Consider the following 12,154-nt stretch of genomic DNA (forward strand, 5'->3'; position numbering starts at 1 on the left):
TAAATGTTTCCCGATCAACTAGTTTGATAAGGTATCCCCTACCTTTTTACTAGACCCGATTACCCCATCAACACACGGCATTCCAAACGTTACTACGAGCCCGCCTAGATGTTTGTTTACTCACAACTGGTATGTGGAGAAGTACAGTATATCCAGTATGTGGGATGTCTGCTACATTAGTCAGAAAGTCTGTATGAATACACGTGTGACCAGACTGGTGACATGGCCAGAGCTGTCCAGAGAAGTTACTCTCCAATGGGAAAAGTATAGCCAACTACGCTACTTTAGCCACACAGGCTCTATGAATCATGGTGGTATATAAGGTATGAATACACGTAAGGCCAAACAGACAGGTGACCGGGCCGAACTGTCCAGAGCAGTTAGCCTACTCTCCGACCTCTGCTGGTGAGATAGGCAGTATGAATCCGTACATAAGGCATGAATACAAGTGCAGCCAGACAGACAGTCGATGATGGGTTGGGCCAAAGCTGTCCAGGGAGGTTACTCTCTTTTTATTTATTTAAATTTTTTCTCCCCAATTTCATGGTATCCAATTGGTAGTTACAGTCCCATCGCTGCAACTCCCATACGGACTCAGGAGAGGCGAAGGTCGAGAGCCATGCATCCTCCGAAGCACAACCCAGCAAAGCTGCACTGCTTCTTGACACAATGCCCGCTTAACCAGGAAGCCACCCGCACCAATGTGTCAGAGGAAACGTCGTACACTTGGCGACCGTGTCAGCATGCATTGCGCCAGGCAGGAGTCGCTAGAGTGCAATGGGATAAGAACATCCCTGCAGGACAAACCCTCCCCTAACCCGGACAACGCTGGGCCAATTGTGCGCTGCCCCATGGGTCTCCCGGTCGCGACAGAGCCTGGACTCTAACCAGGATCTCTAGTGGCACAGTTAACACTGCAATGCAGTGCCTTAGACCACTGAGCCTCTCGGGAGGCCCCGGGAAGTTACTCTCTAACAGGGTACATATACAACCCCTGTTGGACAGATGGCCTGTATGAGTAGGCCTACACGTGAGGCTTGACGTCAGCCTACTCTCTATCCGGCTGTGACTGAGCTCTCCTAGATAGCCATGGCTGTATGAATCAAAGACTGTACATAAGGTTAGGTATGAATATATGTGCAGCCAGACAGGTGATGAGGTGACAGGGCCAGAGCTGTCCAGAGAAGTTCGCTACTCACTTTCAAGAGGATTGTTACTGAACTCTCCTAGCCAGATGGCTGAGACTGGGTCAGTAGTACTAGTCAGTAGTCAGTCAGTACATAGATGTGATGGAACCAATACTGAATCATGTGATGGAACCCATACTGCAGTAGAGGCTTAGTGTTAATCATGGATATCTCAACAGAGACATAATCTCAAAGCCAGTCATACACCAAATCATCCAGTACATGCAGTAGGGTTTATACAGGAGCAGACACGCAGGCCAGGCAATATTCATCATCAGTAATCAAGGGCCGACACAGAAATAGAAACACAGACTTGATGAATGACTAAAAGAGTGGGATGAATCATGGATGGAATGGAGTTAAATTGAATGAATTTAGGATATGGGGGATTTGAGGTAAGGATAGCTTAACTTAAATCTTCTACTATAACAAATATAATGTTTTATTATTGCAACATTTTATATCATGGGAGTTTTATACCATGGTCGGAAAACCCCTCAAATTATTTATTGGGTTATTTTCAAATGCAGAATTCTTTATTTTCTCTAACACTGACATTACATTAACATGTACAGTATAACTTTGATGTCTGAAAACCACTAAACATTCTGGTACAGCTCACATTACAGATTCCCCTTACAATTCAAATGCAGCATTGAGGAAGGCCTTCCGGTTGAGGATTCAGGCCAATATAATGGAAAATATGATTTGAGACGCACATCATGCAATGCCTTGTGTATCTTTCAATCTTAGTAAATTGTGTACAACTTGAGGACAATAGTAAAGGCACTGTTAATATTGTAAATCATTGCTCATTATCTTTTTTGCTTTGTATTCAAGAGAAATAGCTTGTGTTCACAGTACATGTAAGCTAATCTTTAATGTAAAATCATAAATAAATAGTCCCAGGTCCAGTGGTACTGATGTTGCCACGTTCTATTTATGCTTTTTTTTTCCTGTGATAATTTCATAAAATTATTTGGGATTAGGGTAAAAAATGTATCATAATTTTGATTAGACATTAAACTGCATTATTCACTCTAACCTGAAGAAGGGAGGTTCAATAAATACTCGAGCTGGGTGTTGTCCTAATCAGGGTGTCTGATCAGTGGTTAGGTGTGACCCCAGTCACCTGATGTTGATCCAGTGATGTAGGTGAGACAGGAGAGGATCAAGACACATCCAGCACATCAAATACTAATTATTACCTTATTAATACAGGCTTACGGGATCAAAATTGACATAACAAATAAGAGCATTAACAATATACACAAATGTTGTTTGTACTTATGTATTATCATAGACTTAATTTGAAGCACACTTCTAAAATAAAGATACAAATGGATCTAGGTAAACTCATGAGCATTACTATGGAGTTCTAGAATGTTTTACTTGATTCCAAAATAGCCAAACTTGTCTTTCACATTTTGGAATGTCTGGGCTTGAACCAAATAATTTTCTGAAATAGATTACGGTTCAACCTTGTTCTAACAATACACGTTTGGCGAAATCATATCAGTTTTTCTACATCTAAAACTTTCCCTCCCTCTTGCCCTGAGAGAAAACAAGAGTGAAAACAGAGAGAGCGCATGGGGACATGGAAGGCTGGCCTGAGAGTCAAACCCCTGGGAGGACCCTGACCATTTGGCTTGATGTTGAATAAACACAAAGGTGTCTCCCCCCTCTAAAAACAGGCTCTGCTCTGCCCCATGCTGATCCTGTTTATGTGTTTTAGCCAGGTTTCTGTTTTAAGTCCAGGTGCTAAACACCTTCCCTCTGAGATAAGAGATGATTAATGCCTTTGAATGAGCAACGGTTTAATGGCTCAAAGCTTAATTAAGCTGTGGATGGACACACTCACCAATGGGATCCCACGGCATATATACAAGGGCCAGCCCAGCCAGCCGGCTGGGGTGAAAAGAAAACTCCATACTTTGGATATCATCCCTTTGATGTGAATGATGACCCCCGCCTTTTAGGACCCATCCTTGTCCCCTACCACCATGGAAATTTGATTAGCTTGCCCTTTTTAGCTCCACACCACTTGCAGAGAGGGTCCTTGGGCTGGTGGTGACATTTGTGACCAAAGCTTGATCCCATATAAATATCAGAGGGTGTGGAGACCAACAGGTCACTCGGTCAGGAACTAGCTATCAGGGAAGCTGTGCTTTGAGGAGGAACCATAAGGGAGCATAAGGCGTATTTACCATGGATATACTGCAGCCCTACCTACTGCTCATTCTGTGGGCTCTCAACATAGCCTGTAAGTACTGTTGTTTGTTTGTCTTTCTCTATTTGACCATAAAGCTCAATTGTGTACAGTGATGATACCTACTGATGGACTTCAATCAACATTAAGACTTTATAATCCATTTTGATACACAGTAGAACCAAGGCACTGGTACAAAGTGTGAACAGAACAGCCGTGTGACCTGCTGATGTGTATCTGAGTCTGATACTGGCTGTTTGATTTAAACTGTTTGATTTTCAGAACCTTGTTGTGTGATGTGCTATATTATAGATATTGCCTATGATGTGGTTCTTAGAAGAAAACCAAAGGATTTTACTAGTTTTATAGCAGTTCAAATCAGCCAAATCACTTTGTGAATACATACATGCTATACGTGAGAATGTTGTATGTCACTTTATTATTAGGTAGTGTCCTGGAACTGGCCATGACCACTAAGGTCCGGGCCTTCCATAATTAATGGAAAGGGAGGATCTGATCCTAGAGCAGCACTCCTACTCTGAGATGATATTATACTTGACCAAGGAATCAGAGCCCTGACAGCTCAGGAATGCTGATGTGACCTTGGACTGCACAGTACAAGGTGTTGATGTGTCTGTGTTTATCTTATCCAGCAGCTTCCTTGTTGAACAAACATGTGGAGCACAGGAACCCGTTTGCACTGAGAGCCTGCTGCAAGAGACAGAGCCACTTTGTTTACATCGGCCAAGGTAAATCAATGGTAAAGCACCATAAAAGGGCAGCACTGTCTCATTCCCCATACATGACTTCTAAAGTGGTACTATCAGAGTCTAGTCCCATACTGTAGCCAACTCTTCCCAAGGGACTAGGCTACTACAATGTAAAGTCTTCCAAAAACCCTTGACTATACATTCCCTTGTTTTATCATAGACTTATGCAATCAAAACGATATCTTCATGTACATTGGTGTAAGATACATGCTTCCATATAGACGTTTAGGGGCTTACAGAATTTGGGGGGAGAGAAATTGGGGGGCGTAGCAATGATTGTTGTTATCATGGATTGTTTACCTTGTGTCCTCAGACATCTCTGGTAGTCCTGTGAGTGTGGATGTGGGGATGTGCAGGACGCATTGTGGGGGAGAACAAAGCAGGACATCACATGAGGCTGGACTACAGCAGGGCTATTCCAAACATTCCTCCATGTTGGAGTACCTCAGGAGCAAAAAAGTAATTGAGCAGTTCCTCAAATGACCAAAAGAGAGCGCTACAACTTCAGGATTGTAAAGAGTTCAGGAATTCTAAGGAATAAAATCAGGCCTCCTTATTTGAGAATTTGATCAATAAAATACAAACATATATTCGATGAAGACAAAAGTAACTTTTTTTCTTAGTTAAATATGGTTACTATATTGTTGCATTACTAGGGACATTATTATCTCAACATTCGGGTGCTAAGACCCAAGATAAGAACACCATTACAACTTAATAGGCCTATAGTCTTGACTAAAAACATCTCTTGACATGTCTTCTATTTTTCCCATTATAAAAGGTAAAGGTCCGCAAACCTACCACTCCAATCAGTGCCAAGGGTTCTGGTCAGGTTACATCCTGCGGGGTGAACCATAACTGTGAGCCGACCGGGGTGAGGGTGGACCAGATGCTGCTGTTCAAGGGTCCCCGGGAGGTTGAGGTCATAGAGGAATGCCACTGTGAAAACAAACTGACCCAATGTGTCCGGGTTCCGGCACTCAAAACCTACTTCTTTAAGACCCCATACGAGACTGTCATCGATGTGGGAAGCTGTTCGGGTTCGAAAGGTTCTCCAGGTGTGTAGGCTTATCTTTCTGAATGACTACAAAAACAGCCAACATTTTGAGAAGGGTCTGACCGCGTCCAGAGAAGAAGTGCCTTCTCTTTCTGTTGTCTCCCGGCTACTTGCTCGTTCTACGGGTCGACTGTAGCATTGTAGCTAAACCTAACCCTGATCCTAACCTTAACCTAATTCACCCAACCTGTTGTGTTAGTTCTCATATCCTGCTCTGCTAATTATCCTAACCTTATACTTGAATTATCCTAACCTGCTACGTTAGTTCTCCTAACCTACTACGTTAATTATCCTTACCTGGTACATTAATTATCCTAACCTGACAAAGAGGGGGCTTGGTTTTCCCTGGGCTGTTCTTCCCTGGGCTGTTCTTCCCTGGGCGGTTCTTCCCTGGAGTTTCCCTGGAGTTTACCTGGATGCAGGCCGCAGTCAGTCCTTATTGAAACTTTATGGTCGCAAAAACGTAATGCGTAAAAAAAAAACAGGTATGGGAGATAATGTACAAATGTACAATGTGCATAAAAGTGTTGCTCGCATAGGGGTTAGGATTGAGCCCAGAGAGAGTAGATTATTATTTTTTGTCTCCCACAACCACTGATACATATATGTCCTTGTGTTCCTAAATTCAAACCTTATTTATTTTGTGTCATTGCTGTAATACATGGTATAACATTTTTCATAGCACTCATTGCTGTACCAACAATTTGCACACAAAAATAAGTTCCTAATGGTAAAGTTCTACTAATAATTCAGTGGTAGCATAATTACAAAGTCCATATCACAGGACGCATGGAAGACAATAGCATTTGAATAACAAATATCAGACTGAAACAGTTAATGGACACAGAGCTCATGAAACAGACAATCATCATGGTTCATGATCATGTTCAGAATCTAAGTAACTCTAATAATATTGAATAACTATTTCCTTCTCAGATGGGTTCTCCTGCGTGCCCACTAAATTTGACTCGGCCTTAGTGGAGACCCCTAACAAGGTAGACCTGGTCCAGACGGTGGAGGTCTGTGAGCTGAGTAAGAGCTGCTATAGAGTTCCCTACATGGAGTACTACTATGAAATAGTCTATGATGCTAACGGAGTCAAAGAGGAGAAACTCAAGGTGAGCTCACGTTCCGGTATCCTGTCTTTTTTATTAGCAACGCCCTGCCCTGTCAATATGCCAACTCTAGGAATGTATCATTTACTTTATCATAAAAAAAATAGCAAAAAGAAAAGCTTGCAGTAACACCTATGCTTTTTTACTTGTCTTTTGGTCTCATTCTTTATAGAAACTATTTTGCCACTCTTCTTTTTTTAATAATGAACTTTAAAGATATGCACAGACTACATAAGATTAACCCTGATCTTATTAATTTATCAGTTAGGCAGCTTCACACCAATCAGATGTTTAATCAGAGAGCAGAGGAAGTTAGTGATTCCATCTGAGTGTCAGACACACTAACAAGTCACCTCCATTTGTCAGATAGATCTGGAAGTAAAAGGTTATTGGCCCACTTTAATCAATTTCCCCGCACATCCAAACCACTCCCCACTGGTTGGCACCGCACAGTCAGACACAGCAGGTGTGAAATGTTGTACTCTTAATGTACACGTCTGTGACAGCCCAAAAAAGTGTTATCTGTCTCTTTGGCTGGGAAATAAAGAGATGGAGTCTCTTCAATGGGTTCAGCTCCAAAAAAATTGAAAAGTTTAAATGGATGGATGCTATGTGCACAGTGGCTTTTTATGGGGCACATTGCGAACAAAACACTTACACTGCCTTCAGAAAGTATTCACAGCCCTTGACTGACATTTTATTGGGTTACAGTCTGAATTTTAAATGGATTAAATGTAAAAAAACATTGTCACTACACACAATACCACATAATGTCAAAGTGGAATTATGTTTTAAAAAGTGTTTACTAATGAATTACAAATGAAAAGCTGAAATGTCTTGAGTCAATAAGTATTTAACCCTTTTGTTATGGTAAGCCTAAATAAGTTCAGGAGTAAACATTTGCTTAACATGTCACATAATAAGTTGCATGGACTCAGTCTGTGTGTAATAATAGTGTTTAACATGATTTTTGAATGACTACCTCATCTCTGTACCCCACACATACAATTATCTATAAGGTCCCTCAGTCGAGCAGTGAATTTCAAACACAGATTCAACCACAAAGACCAGGGAGGTTTTCCAATGGCTCGCAAAGAAGGGCACCTATTGGTAGGAAGGTAAAAAAAAATTAAAAGCAGACAATGAATATCAATTTGAGCATGGTGAAGTTATTCATTACACTTTGGATGGTGTATCAATACACCCAGTCACTACAAAGATACAGTCGTCCTTCCTAACTCAGTTGCCGGAGAGGAAGGATAATGCTCAGGGAATTCACCATGAGGCCAATGGTGACTTAAAACAGTTACTGTGATAGGAGAAAACTGAGAATGGATAAACAACATCGAAGTTACTCCACAATACTAACCTAATTGACAGAGTGAAAAGAAGGAAGCCTGTACAGAATAAAACATATTTCAAAACATGCAATAAGTTTGCAATAAGGCACTAAAGTAAAACTGCAAAAAATGTGGCAAAGAAATGAACTTAATGTTCTGAATACAAAGCGTTATGTTTGGGGCAAATCCAATACAACACATCACTGAGTACCACTCTTCATGTTTTCAATCATGGTGGTGGCTGCATCATGTTATGGGTATGCTTGTTATCTAGGCAAAATCCTATAGGAAAACCTGGTTCAGTTAGCTTTGCAACATAAACTGGGAGACAAATTCACCTTTCAGCAGGACCATAACATAAAACACAAGGCCAAATATACACTGGAGTTGCTTACCAAGACAAAATTGAATGTTCCTGAAAGACAACATTAAATATTCCTTAGTGGCCTAGTTACAGTTTTGACTTAAATCGGCTTTTAATTCTATGGCAAGACTTGAAAATGGCTGTCTTGCAGTGATCAACAACCATCTTGACAGAGCTTGAAGAATTTTGAAAAGAATAATGTGCAAATATTCTACAATCCAGGTGTGCAAAGTTCTTAGAGACTTTCCCAGAAAGATTCACTGGTGTAATCGCTGGCGAAGGTGATTCTAACACATATTGACTCAGGGGGTTGAATACTTATCTAATCAAGATATATTAGTGTTTATTTTTTACAGATGTTCGATTTTTCCTACACTTTGACAATACAGAGTATTTTGTGTAGATCGTTGACAAAAAAAATGACAATTAAATACATTTTAATCCCACTTGTAAGACAACAAAATGTGGAAAGGTCAAAGGGGTGTAAATACTTTCTGAAGGCACATGCATATATAAGATCAAACAAAAAATACACAGGGTTCAAGTGTGTACAAGGGGGTTCACCATTTTCAAGTCTTGCCATAGATTTCAAAGCCGATTTAAGTCAAAACTGTAACTAGGCCACGAAGGAACATTCCATTTTAGGCCTCCCGAGTGGCACAGAGGTCTAAGGCACTGCATTGCAGCGTCACTACAGACCATGGTTCGTTCCCAGGCTGTGTCACAACTGGCCATGATCGGGAATCCCATAGGGCAGCGCACAATTGGCCCAGTGTTGTCCGGGTTAGGGGAGGGTTTGTCCGGAGGGTAGGCCATCATTGTAAATAAGAATTTGATCTTAACTGACTTGCCTAGTTAAATAAAGGTTAAATAAAAATAAAATAAAAAAATAAAAACCTCAACCTGCAGCACCTTCTTGTTTAAGTAAATTGTATTTACTACTATTGTTTAAGACTAAGTATTTTTGTATTAATTTTTTGCAATATTGTTTGTTGACAAAGACAGAGCTGACAAAATATAGTTATTTAACTAATCTAATTCCCAGGTCTGTTAAAATCTTGCCCTACGAGGTCTGGACTACTGCTGGTTTTCTGTTCTACCTGATAATGAATTGCACCCACCTGGGGTCCCAGGTCTAAATAAGTATCTGATTAGAGGGGAAAAGAGGGGAAAAATGAAAAAAATGCAGTGGAACTGGCTTCAAGGTCCAGATTTGAATTCGAGGGCTATAGACTGTCTGCTACCCCCTCTCACAAAAGGTGTGAGGAGAGGAAACACAAATGGTACTTGCAGGTGTTAAATCAAAGCATTTAACATAGATCCCCCCTCCCTGCTGGTGGGTTGGCCTGGCTGGTGTTTTCAGCCAGTGGTGATTTGATTGCTGATGGCCTTGTCTCTGTATTGCTAATGTTCCAACAGGAAATAGACGTGGGCAGATGTTTAGGAGGCTGCACCACAGGAAACCGCTGTCTTCTCAGGTAAGCTGAACACATGCAGCTGCTCCCTCCCTCCCTGAAGCACCCCAGCCCTCCTCTCTTCTCCTCCTCCATCATTCTACCACCCCTATCCTAACAACTGCCTGCTAGCTTATAGCTCTAACACTCTGTAATACCCATAAAGTGTAGCTGTTGTGGTTTAAATACGGCTTGTTTGGTTTGGTTTCTGATTTACACTCCCTCCCAATTGTCCTCAAGGTATTTTCCATTTTCAAGTTTTGATTTGTGATTTCGGTGTATATTTTAGGGATAGGTCTATATTTTAACATTTGAAAGTGTGTCTGCCAGAGAAATAGATAAGACTTCAGTATTTGGATTGCTTTTTTATGACAAATGTTCAGTCTTACAACTTCTGTTTTCTTTCTCTGTATTGCAGAAGCCACTCTGATTCCGAAGTGTGCTATCTGTGGGCAGAGAGACCCACCAACTCTTGTGTCCCTCGGGGCTACGACAGCCACATGTCCCTCAACCAGCATGGCCAGATCCGTACAGTTCTTTCCATCTCCTCTTGTTTCTGTCAGTCCTGAACCAGTCCTCAGTATGATGCCCTCTAGTGGAGCAGAAACACACTGATATCCCCTGAGAACAAGAGGCTTCTGCCCTGTCAGGACCAGAAACAACCCTTATAGTCTCTAACCCTTAGCAAGTAATGTAGATCTCAAATACTTTGATAGGTAAAAGCAATGAATGATTGTAATCTCACTTGCCAATCCACTTGTCTATCTAAATGCAGCATTGAAGTGCCACATAAAGTGCCCAAGGATTAGGGGCTAGGGATTATATTTGTGTGGGGTCTTCAATTCTTCCTCGGTTTAGACTGCAGTCCTATACAATTAGTTTCTCCACAGTGTAGAGCTAATGATCTCATTGCAACAAATTGCTGGAAATATTCTTGTATTGTATGTAATATATGTATAAAATAATTTTCTAAATAAAACGTATTCCAAAACCATTCATCAACTGGCTATCAGCCATGAAATTATTGAGTGAACCCCAAACTGGCCCAAATTCTCCCATAACAGAACCAGTCAAAATTGGGACATACCTACTCATTCAAGAGTTTTTCTTTATTGTTCCTATTTTGTACATTGTAGAATAATTGTGAAGACATCAAAACCATGAAATAACACATGGAATCATGTAGTAAAAAGTGTTAAACAAATCAAAATATATGTTATATTTCAGATTCTTCAAAGTTGCCACCCATTGCCTTGGTGACAGCTTTGCACACTCTTGGCATTCTCTTAACCAGCTTCATGAAGTAGTCACCTGGAATGCATTTCAATTAACAAGTGTGCCTTGTTAAACGTTAATTTGTGTAATGTCTTTCTAAATGTGTTTGAGCCAATCAGTTGTATTGGGACAAAGTAGGGGTGGTATACAGAAGATAACCCTATTTGGTAAAAGACCAAGTCCATATTATGGCAAGAACAGCTCAAATAAGCAAAGAGAAACGACAGTCCATCATTACTTTAAGACATGAATGTCAGTCAATGTGGGAAAATTTCAAGAACTTTGAACGTTTCTTCAAGTGCAGTAGCAAAAACAATCAAGCGCTATGATGAAACTGGCTCTCACAAGGCCTGCCACAGGAAAGGAAGACCCAGAGTTACCTCTGCTGCAGAGTATAAGTTCATTAAAGTCACCAGCTTCAGAAATTGCAGCCCAAATAAATGCTTCACAGAGTTCAAGTAACAGACACATCTCAACATGAACTGTTCAGAGGAGACTGCGTGAATCAGGCCTTCATGGTCGAATTGCTGCAAAGAAACCACTACTAAAGGACACCAATAATAAGAAGAGACTTGCTTGGGCCAAGAAACACAGGCTGTCTAAGGGCTATTTGACCAAGAAGGAGACTGATGGAGTGCTGCATCAGATGAACTGGCCTCCACAATCACACGACCTGAACCCAATTGAGATGGTTTGGGATGAGTTGGACTGCAGGGCGAAGGAAAAGCAGCCAACATGTGCTCAGCATATGTGGGAACTCCTTCAAGACTGTTGGAAAAGCATTCCAGGTGAAGCTGGTTGAGAGAATGCCAAGAGTGTGCAAAGCTGTCATCAAGGCAAAGGGTGGCTATGTTTTTACCATAGATCTAAAAGCAGATTTAAGTCAAAAATGTAACTAGCCCACTAAGGAACATTGAATTTTAGGCCTTGTCACACTGGTATAAAGGATTTGGAGACAGGTGCAGGATTACACAATAGGGGTTTTTAATACACCCAAAACAAACACATATACAAAAACACTGAGCTGTACCCAAACAAAAGAACGAGGGTAAACCACATTGAACGACACCGGACGATACCCGTAATACACAATATATAAAGCACGCAGCATAACAGCTGCACCAACGCATAAGTACTCACACAACCAACAGACATGGGATCAATAACTGACAAAGACAGAGGGCACATATATAACATAACAATCAGGGGAAATGGGAATCAGGTGAGTGTAATCAGACAGTTCAAGGTTGATGATAATAAATCCTGTTCAGTGAAGCCTAGAAAGCCGGTGAAGTAGACCTCCGGAATTTATGAACAGAATGAGCAGCAGTAACAGGGGGATCCGTCACAGGCCTCCCGAGTGGCACAGCAGTCTAAGGCACT

General features: G+C 41.2%; 1 protein-coding gene across 1 annotated transcript; it reads left to right on the forward strand.

The window, feature by feature from the left end:
* Positions 1-3,395: 3,395 nt before the first annotated feature.
* pnhd (pinhead) lies at positions 3,396-10,242 on the forward strand. The gene is made up of 7 exons (XM_082973094.1): positions 3,396-3,450; positions 4,053-4,145; positions 4,480-4,625; positions 4,948-5,224; positions 6,160-6,341; positions 9,462-9,520; positions 9,915-10,242. Exons 1-7 carry the CDS (start codon positions 3,396-3,398, stop codon positions 10,063-10,065), a joined length of 963 nt encoding a protein of 320 aa, XP_082829220.1. The 3' UTR covers positions 10,066-10,242.
* The last annotated feature ends 1,912 nt before the right edge of the window (positions 10,243-12,154 follow it).

Source organism: Salmo salar, chromosome 03 (genome assembly GCF_965601325.2).
Source record: "Salmo salar chromosome 03, fSalSal1, whole genome shotgun sequence".
NCBI lineage: Eukaryota > Metazoa > Chordata > Actinopteri > Salmoniformes > Salmonidae > Salmo > Salmo salar.